The sequence below is a fragment of the Motacilla alba genome, chromosome 4 (assembly GCF_015832195.1).
Source record: "Motacilla alba alba isolate MOTALB_02 chromosome 4, Motacilla_alba_V1.0_pri, whole genome shotgun sequence".
Taxonomy (NCBI): Eukaryota; Metazoa; Chordata; class Aves; order Passeriformes; family Motacillidae; genus Motacilla; species Motacilla alba.
This window is the reverse complement of record NC_052019.1, coordinates 18388304-18409314: the sequence shown is the minus strand read 5'-3', so window position 1 is coordinate 18409314 and position 21011 is coordinate 18388304. Positions and strand designations below refer to the sequence as shown.

The window sequence follows — 21011 nt, the reverse complement described above, 5'->3', positions numbered from 1 at the left end:
ACAAAGCCACTAGCAACACACTGCAGTCTGTAATCATTCAAAGTTCTATTTTATCCATTCCCTCTGGAGTAGCAGAAGGACAAAAAAATAGTAGTAGCTGCCCATACATGAAGAAGACTGAAACATTTCAAAAGAAAGAAGCATGATAGAAGCAAAAAACAAAACTCCTCCAAAATAAAGTAATCCTTCACTATGCCCATTTCCCCCTCCCAAAATATATTTCCTGCCTTCACAATAGCAACACTGGATCCTTCTCTGGCTTTATCAGCATAAATTAAATTTTATGCTTCTCCCTCTGTATCAATGTTTTGTCTTTTGTTACATGAGATATCTCAGGTTCTTGAATTCTTTAGATTTTATTTTCTCTCCAATCCTCATCAGTTCTTAAGGGGGGAGACAAGTCACATACAAGTACTTATCAGACATCCACTCTCATGATCCAAGACACTGACAAAGTGAAGTTTCAAGTTCCCAAAAGGAAGGAATAGGGTTTGGATTCGATTTAAAACATAAAGCTGTTACATTATCACACTAGCTGAGTAGCAACAGTAACTTCTCTACTCTGTGGATAATGGTTGTGGTGATGCTCTAAGTACACCACAACTCTTAGGGCTAGTAATAGCAAAATTTAGAGGAAAAAAAGGAACAACACTGTTGGGAAGCAGTCTGAAAGTACTGCTCTGGACAAACCTAAGTGAACATGGATTGCCCAGGAACAAAGACAATGGGGCTCACGCAGAAACTTCACAGAAAAAAAAAAGTAAAAAAAAAACAAAACAAAAAAAACAACAAAACAAAACAAAACAAAACCAAAAAAAGGGAAAGTATTCTGGTGTGCTACTCTATTAAAATAATTAAAGAGAAAAAAAAAGGAAATCCAGAAGGAAAACTGATTGAGAGCTGCTCACAAAATTCAGGAGAGGACAAACTGAAAATGACTAAGCAAAATACAGTACCACCTGTTATTTCAGTATGTTTTATATATGTAACAAGAGGAAGCAGAATTGACCAGATATAAACCTGAATCAGAGAAAAGCAATGTCAAGCTGTGGCTATACATGTTTTTCAACTAATGTCAAACCAAAAAAATACAATATTAGCTAGGAATGCAATTTGTGCAATGGCAGAATTGTATCTTTCTTCTTAAAAATCTAATTTCATTACTGAAAAAGCTATTCTACAATCAGGGCCATTAAGTAGGAGAATACTGAACACAACAAAAAATATCGGAAGTGTCACCAGCAAAATCTACTGAGTACTTTCAACAACAATATCCACAATTTGAATCCTAATGACAGAGGAAAACTTTCAGTAAGTGAAGAAGTCTCTTATCTCTACAGATATAATATTCATTACTGCCTAATACCTTCTGGCAAACATAGGTCTGTTGCTTATGGTTCAGGTTTTTTTAGAGAACTAGTTAAACTGAAAAAGATAAACTTGTACATTTAACCTGATGCAATACTACTTTCATGACTATGCAAACTGACAAGTCTAACCAGTCTACTGCTAACTCTAAGTGCCATCCAGCAATATGGTTAGACATTAAGGCAGGAAGGTCAGTTCAGTTTTTCTGATTATTTACAAAGTATTTAACAAGCAAAAAAAAAAAAAAAGGTTAAGATTTTTTCCAGAAAAAACACAGAACCCAGAAACATTATAAAAACAAGGGATATGCCTAGAGCTTTTCTTCTTCTATATTTTATTTCCATATGCAAATTCAGGGTAGGTTCAAGGAATGCTCACATAAGGACTGGCTTTTCATACTCTGTCTTAATAGGTACCTTGAGCGTATCTTCTGAGGTCACCTTCTGTTTATTGCAGTCTCAAAAGCCACATGCAGATGCAGCAAGTCAAAAAGAATGACTTATGATCCCTTATAGCACAAGGGATCCAGTAACAAGAGTTGCCCTATACTTTCTAGGAGTCTTTACAATCACAACTGACTGTAAAGGCCTGGTCTACTTTTCCTTTGCTACCATCTGAAATATGATTTATCACTTGAACAAGCTGACTGGGAGTAAAACCTTTTTTAAACATTGTTTCATAATGACTCCTTTGTTTTGCCTGCTAACTGTTGTGAAATACAGGTATTTTGCGCATTGCAAAAAAAAAAGAAGGAAAAAAGCAGAAAGTTCTGACGTTTGTTTTGGCATAGTTCTCACGTTTGTTTTAACACAGTTCTTGGTATTTTGAGAGTGCTGCTATCTAAACGTAAGCACTGGGAACACTAATCTTATTTACTGTATTATCAAAACCGAACACGAGCCTGGCCAACATCTATATTATTAATTAAAACAGATTATCAGAATAGGTAAAACATGGTTTTCATGCCTTTCCTGCTTTAGGTGACTCTTGGAGCAAGAAATTTGCTTTAGCTCTAGAGAACTGCCTGTTTTTTTCTCTCTACTTAACACATTCTTCCATCACTCTTACAGACATACTAAGAGACACGTTACCTCCATAATCAACAGCGAAGCAATTAACAGAGGAAGGCACTCTTGTAACTTTAGTACTTACACAAAGATCCCTTGAGCTTTTATATTGTGATCAGAATTCTATCTCAGTATCATCTGTGCTGACTAAAACAATTTGTCACAATACATTAGGAGTGCTACAAGCCTCTTTCAAAGAGGAAGCCTTATCCCAAATACTTATTTTGATTAACTGACTTATTAGTGAGAAAATTGTAATGCACACATAAACAAGCCAAAAGCAACATCAATCACACAATAGTAAATGAAAAAGCAACAACAACTGGAGTGCAAAAGGAAAATATAAAAAACAAACAAAACCCCCACACACAAACAAAAAAAAAAAAAACCACAAACAAAACCCCAACCAACCAACCACCAAACCAAACCAAACCAAACAAACCCCCAACAAACTACATCAAACCAACAACACCCCAGGACGCAATGCTGATAAAGAAGTACTGAACAGCAGAAGAAAATAATTTGGCCAAAAAAAATACTTGGTCAAAAATACTTGTCCAAAATAGTTTTGATATATCCCCATAACTTCTGGAAGATATTACATTATTGAGGATTTTACTAGTCATCACTGTATATCTACTACAAAACTAAGCATGAAAAGAAGCACACACATGCAGAATAACTGCAGTCTCTCACCAAAGCCTTTTCTTCTCTGAATTCTGACACTCATCACTGAAACCAGAGCTGGGTGGCAGATTTGGAAAATAGTGAAATATTTTTAATTTGAAAATAAACACCTATACAGAATTATTTCTCCCGCAGTATGAAGACATGGCAACAGCATACTACAGCACCACCTCATTTTGTTACGTGGCACATTTATCTACTGGTTGTGCCCTAACCACGGCATCTGTCTCAATTATGTAAGAGCAGCATCTCTCTAGTGCCCACTCTAATATCGCCCACTATAACCAGAACACATTAATGATGAATACAGTCACTCAAGTCTTATTTACCATACCTTTCTGTTATGCAGATGAAAAACCTAAGGAAGTCTGATTTCTCCTGACCAGCTTTCACGGCCGCAGTTGGGAGAGAGAACATGATGTCACCTGTCAAAACCCAGCAAACAGCCCATAACTACACCAAGTACAAGAACAGATGCAGGAGACAGTGATTCTACTTCCACCTCTCCACAGAATCTGTTTGACCTTGGCAAGTCACTGGGGTTTTGTGCTTGTTTTTTCACGTTCAGGACATGAGGAGCTTTTACGCAGACGGCTGGAACAACAACAATAACTGAGTAAGGCTAATTATTATTTATTCTGCCCGGCCTTACAACTCTTCCACAATGGCATAAACTCAGAGTGTGCACAAGCACCTCCAAGACTCTAGACCTTCATTCTGAAGCACCTTTTACATAAGATTACCACTGAAAGCAGTAACACCCTTTACCAAGACAACCTCCCCTGTAATCCATAACTGATAAAAGCTTAGTTTCACAAATTCTTCTGCTAAAAACACAACTTTAAACTTATTTTCTACACTGGTAGCTCCTAATCCACAATTTGCAACTTGCAAACACTGCCTGCAACATCCTTTGCCACTGCTCCCAGACAAAATTACATTACAGAGTAAAAATAAGAGCTGCCAGGAAAAGGAAGCAGGATATTTTCTGCAGAGTATATTTTATTCCGTGCAGTTTCTATGGTTCGGCAAAAATTAGGGACAGTATTTTGCACCATTCAATTCCCTCTTTAGGCTTGGAAAATTCTGAATTTCACAGCAGCCTGATCAAGTTTCATTTTGATACCAACTTTTCCTGGTAATTTCCCAAAACACCACACACTAAAAATGTGCCACAAGTATGGCTTTGAAAAAAACAAAGAGCAGATGAAACACTCCTACAGACCAAGCAATGTTACCAAGAACAAAAGCAGAAAGACATTTTTTCTGGCACATTCAGAAAAATGTCTATATTTGTCAGTACTCATAAAGGAAAAATTTTAGATATTCATTCCTCTACTCAAATAACTATAAGAAATTAGATTAATAACCAAAATACCAACAAGAATCCATTGTAGTATATACCCTTTAATCTAACCTATAAGAAGTAGAAAAATTAAATGAAGAACCAGGTATGATCTCATGCAGAGCCATTAAAATTAGTTGCCAATAAAGCTTGTTGCTTATTCGAGAAAGTGTTCTGGATTTTCAGTGCACTGATGAAATACTACTACATACAAGCTAGTCATGCTGTACAACAAAATGGAGATAAACTCTTGCTCCTGAATAAGAAACAAATGAAGAAAAGTTATCACCACAACCACTGTAAGGTCTTCATATTTTCCAAGTGAAGCATGTAAACAGCCTAGAATCATAGACTCATAGAACATCCTGAGCTGGAAGGGATCCACCAGGATCATCAAGCCCAATTCCTGGCCCTGTGCAGGACACCCCAAGATACACACCATGTGCCTTGAAAGCATTATCCAGATGCTTCTTGAACTCTGTCAGGCTTGGTTCCCTGGGGAAACTTTTCCCAATATCCAACCTAAACCTCTCCTGACATGAATACAGGCCATTTCTTTGCGTCCTGTCACTAGTCACCAGAAAGAGATCAGTGCCTGTTTCTCTGCTTCCTGCTGTGAGAAAGCTCCAGTGATGAGGTCTCCTCCTGGTCTCCTCCAGACTGAGTAAGACAGCTGATCTCAGTCATTCCTCATATGACTTCCCCTCTAGACCCTTCACCATCTTCACGGTGCTCCTCTGGATGCTCTCTAAGAGCTCTACATTTCTCTTACATTGTGGTACCCAGAACTGCTGCCAGCACTCAAGGTGAGGCTGCCCCAGTGCAGAGCAGGACAATCCCCTGCCCTGCCTGGCTGGAGACGCTGTGCCTGATGCCCCCCAGGACATGCTCGGCCTCCTGGCTGCCAGGGCACTGCTGGCCGATGTTCAACTTTCTGCCAGCCAGAACCCCAGGTCCCTTTCCAGCCCCCATTCCCCAGCCTATGCACAATTACAGCTGCCCCATCCGTGGCACTCGCCCTTGTTAAATTTCACATCTGCTGATTGCCCAGTCCTCTAACTCGCCAAGATCACTCTGCAGGGCCTCTCTTAGTTTAAATAACAATGGGAATACGTACTTCAATTCAACACCAATGTTTCAAGACTTATCTATGTAAAAAGGCATCCTCAAAAAAGAGCCTCGAAAGCTTCCTGAAGACATGTGCTGTTGACTGAAGTGTACAGGCTGCTTTAGAGAGAACAAATCACATCCCAGCAGCATGCCATTCACTAAAAAGTCTTATTAATCAAACAGTAAAACATGATAACAATTATATATTATAGTAAAATTTTACAGATCAGCCAAGCTTTTAATAAAATGATAATTAAAAATCATCTTAATGTATATTTTATATTTTATATATAATTTTAATAAATATATAATATTAGAATATATTATATATATAATAATCATCTGTCTATTGTAATGATAGAAATCTGTGAGCTTAATCAAGAGACTTCTCACACTGTACATAATGAAACTCATACATTCTTTTCTTTCTCGGTAAAAAATTTACCACCACAAATATGTAGTTAATACATTTACAAGCATAAGAGCAAGAAGATACATGGCCATACACACCATCTGGATAACTAAAGTGCAGTTGAAGAGCATGAAGTATTTTTTAGAAAATGAAATTATTTTTAACAGTATAAATAGGCTCTGAAAGATGGCTGTGATGTGACATAGCAAAGGTGACAAAAGAGTTTCCTCAGGTTGTAAAGGCTACTTAATTTTTTTTGCAAAAGGTAGCAACCACAAAATACACACACAAAGTATGAGCAAAGAACACCACATAAATAGAACCCCAGGAAATGAGAAACTCTAAGTTTTAGCCCTTACTTTTCCAAGACTCAGTAAGAATATAGGGATATGGAAAGTGCTTCTATTAATAATTTCTTCTTCAATGAAATGTATTGGCTGTTTCTTTTTCTGAATTTTTACATTATAAAAGATACCCATAATTCTATATTATTTCCTTACTATATATTATCTTAATTGTTAATTAATGCAATTATGTTCAAAGTAAGGATGAAATGTGAGACATGATAATGCTATAAGCATTTCCACATAAAAATAATGGGAGTTCACTGAGATCAAGAATATAATTTATAATTATAAAACTGCCTTGAAATACTATACACTTAAAAGGCATATCCACTTTTGTCAACAGAATTGAGATTTCACCTGACAATACAGCTAGTGACATTTACTTTCCTCTCTTTTCCACCTAAATATAAAGAAGAAAATAAGTCATTCTACAAAAGCCAGCAGACACAACTGCTCAATTTTTAGAAACACTGAACTAACAAATTAAAAAAAAAAAAAACAAACAACAAAACACTTAAAATACACTTTCCCTGTGAAATGGTCTCGGAAGGCAATATTTCAGCACATTAGTGCCATATAGTTCCGATAATAATGTGCTTGCAATTAACATTCAAAGAATTTGGGGTTGCAAGTACTACAAACACAGAGAGTTGATGTCCTGAAACTGTGCATAAACTACATTCTTCATCACAAGAGAGATTCTAACGAACTGCATAAGAGAATACTTGCTTGTATTAAATATGTATTTTAAAAATTCAAATGACAACCTATCTTTTCAAGTTTATCTAAAACCAAGCACAGCACAGAACAGGTATGCATTGCACCATAACTGTAATCTTCACCAACAATGAATTAGCAACTGTAAAACCTTTCCTTAAAATCTTTACCTGTGAAGGCACCACAAGTCTTTTAGAAAGACTTTATACACACCTATACGCTACTTGCTCTTCTTTTCACGGTTTTTTTAAACACAGAAACTGGAGTTCAAAATAATGAAAAATAGTCCTAAAATAAATTACTACTGCAAAATAGAAATTAGCAAGTCAGAGGAAAAAAAGTCACTCTCATTCACAAACCCATGATCATTATGCAATTCATAGTACGGAATAATACTTAAAAGAGAACTATTTTTGCAAAGAGATACCAGCAAAGGATATTGCCTTTTAATTGGCTGTAGCAAGCACACACATACTATGCCAAATACAATAGTCTACAGATTATTTCTGGAGAAATCAAGCTACAGAAAGATTATTTTCAAACTTTCTTTGTGCTCTGTATCAACCAGAATAAGTCAAACAAAAAAGAGCTACTTAACACAGTAGAATAAACAGCAAAAGCAAATAAAACCCAAATTAAGACCTTAACTCCATAAAATTGCTTCTACTGAAAGCAGAAGGTTAAAAGGTTAAAAAGAGTATTTGCCAGCATTTCAGAAGACTCCTTCAAGAATATAGTGCTCACAAGGATTTCCCAATAGTCTGACTTGACAGCTCTTGCTCCTTGACAACAATTTAAATGTTAGTCACACAAAACCATCTACTCATTTGATTGTGAACAAGTTCTTCCCAATCTTTAACACTCATCAGGTGCATATACACAATACAATAGCTGTAGTTATACTACTACTCAAATCTTAATAAGCACTGTTTAAACCTTCAGTGACAGTAAAAACTGTAGCCTGAAGAACTCATCCATGAATTCTAGTCCTATAGTTTACATCATCCTGTTTCCACTCCTTTAATGTCACTGAAACCATTTTAACACCTCTTGCAGCCTAACCCTATGATGAGGCTCAGAATCAATACGTGTTTATCTTCCTTGACCTGTCCATCACCCAAGACTACCAGCAATGCTTCTTTTCCAGAAACAACTCTCCCTCATTCCCTTGGTGTTGCTGCTCCCATGACTCATCCATTATCACGCTGTTCTTTCAGTGTATCCTCCTGAAGGAGCCTCCACACTCACCTGTATTATTTTATGAATCACTTCCTAGGCTTTGGTCTTGCATCCCTTTCCATTTGTCCTCACTCTGTCCAGGGCCAGGATTCAGATTCAACTATGAACTCCCTGCCATCAATCAGAAATATTCTTTCTACTCCCTATCTCCTGTGCTTGTCCAAGTCAACACCCTACTTGAGTCTCTCTTTCCCCACACGGATGCCTCACCATCAGCTCTGTGCCTCAGCACAGACAACACTCAGGTCTTACTCATTCCACCACTGCTTGTCTCCTTTCCACTACTGCAAGTCCTGAACTTAACGAAGCATTAGCTCTCAAATCTAGCTTGTTCTCTACAGGTCCTAGAAATACCCTGCTGTTGAGATCCTAGCAATGCCCATTACATCAATAAGATATCCCTCTAGTAGCTGAAATTTTATCACATGACCACAGAAGCTCACATCTGAAAGAGTGAAGCAATCTTCTTCATCTTTCAAGATCCAGCATTGATTCTTATGAACATTCCTCTCTCGACAGCTTTTTTTTAGCCTACAGCCAGACCACCCAAGTCCTTCCCCATCTGACTTCCTGAGCACCATCCACTTCACTCTCTACTTCAAGACCCTCACTGGCCAAGGTCCTCATTCTAAAATTACTAATCAGGACGTAGATGAGGTTGAAGTTCTGGTGAACTGTTATATTTTCACTTCTGAACTTCTCTTCTCTTGCCCTTGTGGTTGGGAGAGCTCCACGAAGCTCTTTCAAAAACCTGCTACAAGTTTTTTTCATATTTCTTATTAAAAATAAAGAAACGAAATGACCAGATGGCTGTCACATCTATGCTACTACACTAAAATTCATGGCACTGATGCCAAACATTCTCCTGTGCCATAACAGATCTCTTGAGTCTTCCCTCACCCTTAAATCATTAAGCATTCTGGGTCAGGAAACCCTTCATAACCACTGAACTCCAGGATGACTAATTCAGACATGGAGCTTGAATAGCTTGTTACTTAGAAATGTGACTAAAACAATCTTCTACTGTACAGTGCCTATGGAAAGCCAGCATCGTACCAGCTATAAGCCTACTCAAAGTATTTTTGTCTTTTCCAAGGCTTCTCAACCTGTTTGAAAAATAATCCAAATGCTATATTGTATACTGCTATTACAGAGCAGTTTTGACTGGTAATCGAGTACTTAAGAAAATGCCTACTATTTATGACTTCCATCTGTTATTTTGGAGTTGGATTCTAGTATTTTAAATATCAGGTTGTCCCAGGCTCCTAAGAAGACACCATTGCATACTCCATGTCACTGTAAAACTACAAAATTAGGTTCAAGGCACTAGGAGTTTTTCTCTGTCATATGGCTTTATTAGACCTAGAAGAGCAATTGTCAAGCTAATGGATGTCTACAGGTATTTTTGCAGTATTACAATTATTTAAAAACAAGTGGTTTGCACTCAGTATAATTAAAGAAGCATTTTCATTAATTTTGTAATCTTAAAATGATATTTCCCTAAATTGTTCACAACCAAAACCAAAAATACTCCACAAAAACCCAAAAATACTATCCTATAATCCCACCCACAAATTATCCACTTCTTTTAAACAGTAGTTGTGAACAGTAATTCCTTTCAAGTTACTTGTCTGATGTTTCTGTTTACTTTCTCACACTGTATCTGGTTCTGACACTGTGCATTTAGCTTGTCACACAGTACATATGCACGAGTTTAATCAAAACGCTCCTTGTGAGCAGCAGCACGAGTGTGCCACATGCTGCCAACAAGAAAGCAGGAACAAACTCTGACTGCCCCCCAAAATTTCTACAGGAAATTCCTACTATTCCATTCCAACACTGCATAAATCTATGTATCCCAACTTAAGCTTTGACATATAGTTTGCACAGGAAAAAAAATTAACCACCTTTTTCATTCAGGTAACACTGACTGCAAAAGAGCTAAGTTTTACCTCAAAGTTTGAGTGCCCATGTGATGCCCATTCGAACACAATGCAGGATTTGCGTATTACATTCTTCAGCTTTTTAATTTCAAACACTTTTTTTCCACTGTCCAAGTAAGTTTTTACAGAACACCCAAAAAGAAATTTCCTTATACTAACCATTTTGAAAAAAATAAAAAATCAGCTACCGGACAGTCATCAATTTTTAATCCTAATACACATAGACAACTCAGCATCAGAGCCATACTCCAAAACCAAGTCATTTAATTAAAAAAAAATAAATTTAAAAAAATCAGGCTCCTTCATGCAATATAACTGTAACATTAACAAAAGTTAGCATATTTCATTTTACCTACACTGGAAGTATTGAACAATAACAAAGTTATTTTTCCAGAGAATTATTTGACTTTTAGGTTTAAACAATAAACGTAGCATAAAAATCCTAAACTGCAACAACTATTTCCCTCTCATTAAAACAGTATTTTTTCTACTGCTCTGATTATTTGATCACTGTTTTTAAAATAATCCACAGTTGTTTTGTCAACATTTTAACAGACATCTGAAAAGGATAAAACTAATGTCACAAACATGACAACACTCCTGACAATCCTGTAATAATCAATAAACAAAAGCAAATGGAACCCAAATATTCAGATGAGTAAGCTAATAGAAACGTGGAAAAATTTAATTGCTAACTGGAGCACAGGCTAATAGTTATAGCAAACTTTAAAAGCATTTGTTCCCTTCTTTCAAGTCCAACCTCTAAACTAGCACACTCCAGGAATCATAACAAACAATATTAGCTTCCCTAAAGAACATTTAATTGGGAAATTGTATGTCAGCCACAAGATACCTTCATCAGGACTGAAATCAAGCAAAAGCTTAATTTTATTTTTTGACAAACAAGAGTGAGGAATTGGAAACACTACTGCAGCTAATCAAAACAACAAAATACCATAATGCTACCTTCTCCACGAGAACAAAAGCATCAACCACCAACTCCACCCCACCCCCAAGCAGGCTGTTGCTCTCTAACCACAGAGCCAATGCTGTAGACAATGTAATCCCATAGGGAAGACAGAAGGTCACAGACACACTGTGAAATCTGAAAGTAAGGTCCACGTTTTAGAAAGACGTAGAAGTACTTTAACAAGACACAATTTCATTTGGAAATAGCAGGTGGAGTACAGACACAGCCTGTTCTTCTCCTGACTGTCTCTTCCCTCAACACATAGAGGGAGGTAACACTTGCTCCGCGTAGTCCAAAATTAAGGATACGGCACTTGAAATAAGCAGCAGCAATCAAGATGTGGCAAGGATGGCAACGTGCATTGTGACACTGCAGGTGTGATTGCGTACTGTATACCAGCAGTGGGTCTGCTATTATTCATCAGCTGTAGGTGGCTAAGAGGGTGTCACTTATTACAGTGACACATGCTGCAGCTGGCTAGCCATGATTAAGTATTTCCCAGTGTGGTTGAAAGGGATGGAGACTACCATTCATTATGATCCAGCGTGGCTTAGTGGCGTAGCTGCTACCCTTCCCTGCACCGCAGCATTTGAAGGAAGGCAGCTAAAACTCAACAAAGCCCTGGGAACGGTGTGCAGAGAGGAGAGAAAGGGAAGCTCGGTAGCGCAGCCTGACGGAACGGGTGTCCTGCTAGCAGGGGCGGAGAGCCCGCCCGCGCTCGGCGCGACCGGGAGCGCTCCGCCGCCAAGTGACAGCGCCGGGCCGGGCCCCGGCCGGCCCCGCCGTGCGAGGGGCGCCGGGGCCCCCGCGCTCAACTTCCAACCACAGCAGCAAAAGCCTTTGTCCGAGCGCTCCTCGTCCGTAGCCGGGGGAGCCTGGAGGACCCCCGCCTACGGCGGGACGAGCCAGGGCGACCGAGAAGGGAGAACAGCCCGTGCCAGCCCCAGGTCGCCTCCCAGCCGGGCTCCGCCGCTCCCCTGGGAGCCCTCAGAGCGGGACCCGCTCCGAAGCAGCCGGGATGAGCACTGACCCTGCACGGAGTCCCGGCCGGCGTGTCCGTGCCGGAGAGAAGGAAAGCAAAGTGAGCGCCCAGACCCACCGGGACTCCCGCGCCGCGGGGCGGCCGGAGAGCGCGGCCGCTGCCGGCCCGGCACCCGGGGCGCCTCCTCCGTGCGCCCACCCGGCGGGACCCCAGCCCCACGAGGTTTGCGCCGCAGGGCCCGCCCGCGGGCCGTCCAGAGGGCAGTCCCTCGTGCCCTCGAGCGGCGGCTAAGCAGCGAGCGGGCGGGCGCGGCGCGGCCTCCCCCGGGCAGCCCCGGGCGGCGGCGGCTCCGGCGGGCGCCGCGAACGCCCCGCACTCACCCTGTCACAACAGGCGCCATCTTCCACAAACTCTCGCCAAAACTCCTACTCTCGCGAGAGCGCCCCCCTCCCCGCGGCCCAGAGCGCGCGTGCGCGGGCCCGCGAGACACGCGCGGGGCGGGAGGAGGGGGGCGGTGCGCACCGCCCACTCAGCGCCCGGGCTTCTCCCCTCAGACACAACAGCCCGGGCGTGGGAACCGCGCCGCTCTCGCGAGAGCCTGGCGCCGGCCGGCATGCGGAGAGCGGCGCAAGCCTCGCGAGAGCGGAGCGCGCTCAGGGGAAACCGAGGGATTCCCTCTGCCCGCTCGCGCCTCCCGCCCCCGCCGGCGCGAGGAGGGGCGGAGGGGGAGGAGCCATTCGGGGCGCGGAGAGAGGGGCGGGGCGGGGCGGCCGCTGGCGCGCGGGGATCGCCCACGGCCGCCACCGCCTCCACCCCCGCGGGAAGCGCGCGCGGGGCCGCGCGCCTCGTGCTGCCCGCGGGCCCGGCACGTGCGCGGCCCCGAGACCCCCGCGGCCGTGCCGGGGCTGAGGGGCCACTGGCGCGGAGCCGGGACGGGGCGGAGAGAGCTCTTTGTCGAACGGTGAATAAAAAGAGCCGGAGGCTGCGATTTGGAGGCACGGCCCTTAGGAAGACCTCTTAGGTTCCTTACGTGGAATTGTTAACATCATTTTTTTTTTAGAAGTCGGTTTTACATTAAAAGCGCGGTTTCATAATTTTGTTTTCATCTGCAGCTTAAGTGCGTAAGATGCGTTTGTTTAGCAAACAGAAACAGTGGAGTCTGGCGGAGTCCCAGCCAGCTGAGCGAGCCCTGTGGCGACAGACGGCGGAGTGTGGGCACGGGGACAGGAGGTGCCTGCGACGCGGAGCGCCGGCGTGCGCTCCGGCGCTCTGATACGACAAAAAAAAAAAAAAAAAAAAAAAAGAGACCCCAATTTTGGTTTAATTTAACAACATTACCCCTTCAGGGTGCGGGTCTGATGGTCCATTAGGAGACCAAATTTGAAAACCAATCCTTTTACATCAAGACTTCTGTTTCAACTTCCTCAGTGTTTAGTATCACATGTCAGTCTAACTTCGGGACAAATGAGACATTGCTTTAAAGATTGCTGAGATTCCAAAGCCCACATCTTTTTTATTCTTTTTTATTACATTATCTCTGTACCTCTGCTGTCTTCCAAATTACGGGGAAAAATAACATTTCAGTAATCTCATGAATAAGATTTCAGATTTCTCGCCCACATAACGCGCTTCGCTGCTTATGCTAATTCAATGAATGATGTCTCAGATAAGTAAAAGCACATTTTGAGAGATTCCTTGGTGACAAAGTTTTCTGTACGTGTCACTGTACAAACAGCTATTGTCTCCTGTCATTAAGGGACTTTCCCCATCATGATTTCCCCCTCCTCATTAGATACGAGAGGACTTTGATTGGCTCCCTTGTACACACAGTTCTCGGCAATAGCACAATGCATACTGGAAATCCTCTGTATTGTTTGCAAAGAGCAACTCATAATCCCTTTGGAAATCTCTTCCTAAAAACATCTCTCTCTCTTTTTTTTTTTTTTCTCCCAAGGCTAAAGAATGATCTCAGCTCATGCTAACTCCATTCCATTAAGAATAGTTTCTGGATGTTTGCCATAGACTGTCTCTAGATGGTTATTTTATGGGGCCCCTCTTTTAGTGTGTTTTGAATCAAACTGGAAAATCTAAAAATATAGCACACAATAATCTGCAGTGTCTGGTCTCTTTTAATAATTTACAATGAAGGCACTTTGATTAATAACCAGATTAATTGGATACTGGAGCAGGTATATTATTTTGAAGAATTAATAATCATAGAAACCATTGTAGTCTTTTCCATCACTGACAGCAGTACATTATAAAACAAATAACCATTGATTTTTTTTCTTAAATTATAAATGATCAGCAGTTCAAAGGGCCAGGAATAGTATTCAAATCAAAAACAATAGCTTGAACTTCATGTGAGTCACTGGTGGGAGAAAAAGATAGTAAGCCTAAAGGTTTTTTAATATTGTTTATGCATTGAATTTTCTTCTTGCTGCTAAAAGTTTGCATTTCACATAGAATGTGAACAATTCCTATTGACTTTATTGGAAACTGAAAGCATCCACTACTAGACCTCACCTTCTGGCCTGTAACAAATATAAGCACTTCCAGAGCTGAGGTAGAAAAATTTAAATACCAGGTTTACACCATTTAAATATTTGTGTTTGCTATGCAAATCAGTAGTTTGACTTTTTGATTTAAGCTCAGCTGAGGTAGTCAAAATCAAGCCTGTCACTTGAGAGACAATTTGGAGAATCACAGCTTGGAGGCACCTTTGAAGAATGTGATTTCCACAGGTGTTGGGCCTCACCTGTGTTCCAAGCAGATGCTCTGCCAGGTGACTCCAGCTGGGTGCTCAGAATCATCAGTGACCTTTGAAAATGGAAGGCTGTTCATGCAGGAAATCCAGTTTACTCTCACTTTTCCACTGGGGGACAGGACCACCTGGAACTTGGATTGACCAGCATGTGTCTATGTGGACAGTGGCAGTGCTTAGTGGATCTCAGCAGCTTCATCTTGGGAATCCATATGGTTCCCCTGTGCTCTCAGTCTTGCTTTGTGCGGAAAGAGGAGGAAAGACAAGGAGCCTAGCACCAGCCCACAGAATCATTAGGGCTCGGGCCTTCTGTGTGGGCGGGGAGGAGGTCTTTTGGCCTGGAGAGTTGTCCCACCAAGGTAATGCAGGACAGGAGCTGCTGGCCAGCTCAAGCAACCCAGCTTTGGAGGAGGAGGGCATGAACAGGGAGCATGAGATGCAAGCTGTGATAACCAGGCCAAAGATTTCAACAGCTTGTTTGACCAGTCCAGACCAAACTTCCTCCATCTCAGCCTTGGCTCTGGGTTTCCCCTAAGCTCATTCCTTTGGGCACAGCACTAGCTAATTAATATGCTTCTCATTTGGCAACTAATTCCCACCTTGCTGGTTTGGAGAAAAATGAGAAAAGACCTGCACACTTTTATGTAGAAGCAATCCCAAGTTTCTTATGTGCTTAGCACAAGCATATGAGAGAGGGGCAAGGGGACAAGAGACTCCATCTCAGATCAGCTTGTCTTACAAAAAAACATCTTACAGAGTATCCTGTAAAATCCCAGCTATTTTAAAACTCAGTGACCTTAAAAAGCGTTGTAGGTAGTGTGAACCACAGTTATCTGGATCTTCATTGTAAGGAGCAGGTTTATCTTGAGATGTTGCAGTTTGTAGGTGGTGTAAATCACACATTCTAGTGGTAGGTACTGTGATACAACCCTACTGGGATTTCATAAGCACAGGATGTACAGTGTGGTTCAATCGCGTGTCTAGGAAAGCAAATAAGCAGGCAGCTGCCCACAGAACATCTCTTAGATCTGAACTGCAGTGCATGTGCCAACAAAAGTTATCGCTTAAGCTGTTTGCCAGCCAGCTCAATGTCAGAAGTGTCTGCTCTTCGAAATGGATGCTGATGTTCAACACAGCTCAAAGAATTTGCAACATTGTCTTAAGTATGACAAGGAGAAAGAATAGGCTAGTTTGCAGTCTGCAGCAGGAGCATTGTTAAATAGTTTTTGCTTGTGTGTCATTGTCTCAAAGAGGATGGTAGAGCAAAGAAAGAATCTGAATCTGTGTTGTGATGTGGGCTCAGGTATACCTTGGTGTGGGAGTCCTCAGAGGCTGCAGTCAAGCTTGGGCCTCGCTATGGTGTTGCCTTGAAAGCAAGTACACTGCCTTCCCAGAGTGTTCTTTTAGTGTAAAGACAAGAAGCAAGGAGTATAGGAAACATTAGAAAGGAAGAGGAGGAGGGAAGATGCAGTTAACAGTAATATCATATGGTTATACAGGTTAACAGTGTGAACAGCTTGATGACTGACTTCTATAACCTCTTATTTTTAAATACTTTTCTAGAACAGCCTGCTAAGACACTTTGCATTGTATTAAATTTTGCTCCTCACCCTACCCCAGAATAGTATCTTCACTTATTTTCCATTGGGTGAAATGTTTTGTCAGTTTGCATGTAAACTACCCTGTATCCCTCGTTAGTTTTACTGGGCTCTTCAAAGAGCACACCTCTGAACCCCTCTCACACAGCATTCCTCCACTCGTGCATGATGCCTGTCCACCAGTTAAGTGTGGCACCAGTTACTCCCTTAACCCTGCCTCCCATACACATCCCTGTGCAGCGATGGCTGGTGCCATCCTCTCATCCTCGGGGTGCCCCTGCAGGTACCACCAGACTCAGTGAATCATCCGGAGGCTAAATTGCCCTGGGGGCTGGCAGAGCCTGCCCACCACACACTGGCTAGCGCCAGCCCCTGCACCCCAGCATTCACAGGCAGCAGCAGAGCAGGGGTTCCCTGGGTCCCACCTTGGTGCTGCCAGCAGCTTGGCTGCTGTGCTGCCCTGAACCTTCTGCCATGGCTAATGTGTGCATGCGCCAAAGCAGTTCTGAGGTTAAACCACAGGATGCAGGATTACAAAGTCATTCATTACAAGGAGTACAGTAAAGTGTAAAAATCTCCATGTTTCCAAAATGTACAGGAGAAGATACAGCTTCTTTCCAGTCTGTCTGATCTCTGTAGGACTGACTGTGAGCTGAAGACACCTAAGGAAGTTATTTGCATCCTCTTGAAATCAAGAAAATGGGGAAGATTGAACTAGTTGATTAGGCTGTGAATTATCACAAATAATTAACAAAACAAAAGGAAAATTTAAATATTATATGACTCCAGACGTTTTATTGATTTTATTCACATATAAATACAAATCAATTTTGCAATGTTCTGAACTGTTGTGAATACAGAGGTTTTTTGCAGGAAAACATTTTGACCAGAGGTGCTGTTGCAGTTCTGTTGTTTTCCTGATGTGTATCAATTCACATCTACACTCAACCCCAAGCCTGCAATTTAGTGACTGAGTTAGAGCTGATTTTTTCAGCTAGTCTGGTCTATCATTCATTAGGCTTTTGAGAAAATATATGCTGACAGGCTTCACCTCTACCAGTAAGTAAAATGTGGCTTTTGAAAACAAAGAATGAAAACTCATTTGATTCTACAAAATATAAGAGAAATACACACTCTTAATTATACACATTTTTCCTACTCACAGGGAATATGTAATAGAACGATGCTTAAAGAAATTTCAGACTAACTATAACAAGGTACAAAAAAAGAACTCATCAGCCTACTATAAAAGAAAACCACAAACTGCACATGACCTCTTGATAAAACTATCACTAAAACCCATTTGCCATTGTATACCATCCCATTTTACTATGTATTAGGAAAGGCCTTGTCCCAGTGATAACCACACACTATATCAAGGGAGGAAATACGAACAGAAATCCTTAACCTGTAATTCTACAAATATGTGCACACAGAAATTATTTCTATAAAGAGAGGAGTTATGAAATTAATTGATTCACAGGTGTAAAGCTGGATACCATATAAATGCTCTCTGGAGAATTTAGTGACAGGTAAACCTCATTCATGTCCTATATAGAGAAGTTAAACTAATTTTGTGTTTAGTAGCTTACAGACTGTCCATGGCTGTGGTCTGTAAAGATAATACTTGTTTTGGGACTGTTTATTTAAATAGTTTAGGAAGTTATACAATCTTGAAACAGAAGATAGTCTAAAGGCATCACCAAAGAACATGTAATCCTAAAAAATATTTAACTTGTAATACTGCCATGTTGATATCTATTTTTGTTACAAAAGTTCTAGTTGTTGTGGACTTAGTCTAGCTTTCATACTATCATTTTGCTGTTCCATAGACCATTTTCCATAATCCTCCTGAAAATAGACTATTTTTGGCTGGAATTATTGAAAATAAATTCCATAAAAATTGCCTGAGAATATTGCTCAGATCCAGAGCGGCTGACACCTTTTGAATTTTTTTCTCTTAGGGAATTATGCATGACCTTTTAATGCTAAAGTTCATTAGTGCTTGGATATCATATTGATGAACTTTGTATAAGTGAATGGACGAACAGATAAGCCACAACTAAGGTAATGATCTTACAGCTGTTATGAAGGTAACTGAAGACATGTCATGGATGATAATTACTTAAAGAATTTATTTATAATTTTATTTGCTGTCATTCTTGGTTCAGGATTCATTCTCTCTTCTTTAATCTTAACAAGGGGTGTTTCATTTTTAATGTTCTAGACAGCCATATCTTTTTCTAGAAATGCAGATTTCCAGACATTCTTATTACTCACGGTTTCATTATCAGTTTGTTTTTCTCCTCATTACTGGCACTGACCTTGCCAAGAACTAAGCACATGCATAATTTTTCTAGTGCGATTAGACTCATTAAAGCTAATGGGATTAGTCAAGAAAGTAAACCTACTTCTGTTTAAGTGTTTGTTGTTTGAGGTGGTGCTGCTAGAATCAAGATGAGGAAAGTCTGGAAGGAATTCAGACTAAACAATAATTTTCATTAAATGTCATACAAAGAGAAATTCAAAGATTTTCCTCTTGACCCAACCCTGATGTGTGATCAACCAAGGTGGTTTTACACCGGGAGCAGGGATTTCCTAACATTGCTTTTTTTTCAAATGATGGGGGCTCGTCAAGAATTAAGGTGGTATCAGCAAACTTTACAAGGTCGTTTCTCAAGTCTAGGATAAAATATTTAAATTAAAGATAATGAGACATTTCAGCCACCAGCCCAGCAACAGAGGCTGAGTGTAACCTGATAGCAGTATTGCGATGCTGTGCCCTGGAAGACTCTGGTTCCCCCAAGGAATATTTCATTAATGTGGGGATATTAAGAGAGGCAAACCCAGAAAAGGTTTCCTCTTTCTGCACAGAAATAGGGAGATAACACTGAATTAAACAACATTTCCTCTTGCAAGGAATTGTCTCACAGTTACAAGATGGGCTCATAGCTTGGGGATCTTGTGTATAAAATCCTCAAGAGGTGTTTATGCCAGTATAAAGTGGGGAAAAAGTCTAAAGGATTTCCTTTCTATTACTCCTACCCTACCTTTGTTCCTTATTTTGAGTGCTGCAAGTCTGCTGTTTTTTGACCTGCCAGCTGAACGCCTCCCAGCAGCATTATAGCAACCAGAAATACAATGCTTAGAGTGCACCTGGTTTTCAGCCCCTTTCTTTGAGAGACATCTCAGCTACAGCTGAGAGGGGAGGAGCATGGAGCAGTTGCTCCGTCCATCCCAGGGAACTTCCCTTCTGGACCGTCAGGATGATTTTATGGAGACGGGCAACACAGGCCAGACATAAAGTGGTGATTATTAACTCCATCATGCTATAATTTGTCATTTCTGACCTCTGATGAGCTGCCTCATATACAGTGAGTTATAAAAAATCTGGCCTCTTAAAGAATCAAATGCAAACTGCTCTGCTATCATTTCAAAGCAGTAAATCTCCCATGGCCTTGGAGAAAACATCACTTGTGGGCTTTCACCCATTTTATACCTTCCTTTCAAAACCAACCCTTATTTTGGTCTATGATAAATACAAATGACAAGTAAAATTTATTTAAGCTGCAGACAGGCTATTTGTAGTCTAAAAGTTAAAATTCCTAGTTAATACTGACTCCTGTACCCTGTCTTTTTCTGTGCAGAGGTAAAAAAACAGCAAGTCCATCCCTGCAGAATCTAATATCAGGAGTGGTAGATATATTTAACTATTATTCACTTTTCTCTAGGAAAGCAATTGATCTATGCCCCAATGCTCACAATTTTAACATTGGAAAGAGCCATGTGGTGTTCATATAGTGTTAAAGCTCCATGAAGTGTCAGAGCCCAAGGTTTTCTGATTACTGCTGGAGGAGGAGGGCTGGAGTGACAGTTAGGGGTGCGCCGGTCCCTACTGTATATACAGCTGTTGCTGCGCAGGGGAGGGAAATGCAGGGTCTGGCTGTCTGTTCCAAACAAAAAGAAATGGCACATGCTATTACTTCCAGATCATTGCAGTCCCTGCACCACCATCTGCTGGGGGTCAGAGCAGTTGTCCGGGTCGGCGTCAGTCATGCACAAACTCAATGCCTTCCACGGAGCTGCGCTCAGCAGTACATATTTACAAGAACAATAAAGCAAACCTGCTCCCTGGACACAGGCACCACAATGCTCCATCACATTGGGAACAAAGGGGCACAACGAAAGTTGATATGCATTACAAAGGAGGTTCTTGGGGATCACAGCTTTGTGATTTCAGGCCGTAACACAAATTGAAGGGAAGAAAAACTGTCACCAATAAGCCCAGACCTTGTGATCATTGTATTTGTAATTGACGCAGCATTGCTGAAAGGGTGCCTGGGTCTCTGTGTTTCCCCTTTTCCTGTTGTTAAAGTCTTCTGTAGAAACCAGTTAAATGGGAAAAGCTTTGATGGTAAAAATTGAAAACTTGGATATGTTATTCTGTAACAGCAGCAAGATA

The 21011-nt window shown here is 41.1% G+C and overlaps 1 protein-coding gene across 2 annotated transcripts in view; it reads right to left on the bottom strand.

Annotated features, from left to right (window-relative positions):
* Positions 1-12667, bottom strand: part of RBPJ (recombination signal binding protein for immunoglobulin kappa J region) — a 54400-nt gene extending 41733 nt beyond the window's left edge. Inside the window, exon 1 of one of the 2 annotated variants that reach the window (XM_038135051.1) lies at positions 12568-12667. In XM_038135051.1, the coding sequence (XP_037990979.1) occupies positions 12568-12587 (20 nt within the window). In that variant the 5' untranslated portion in view covers positions 12588-12667. Of the gene's footprint in view, positions 1-3456; positions 4853-12567 lie in introns of those variants that run through there. The other variant, XM_038135050.1, reaches the window with a different exon arrangement.
* Positions 12668-21011: the final 8344 nt, after the last annotated feature.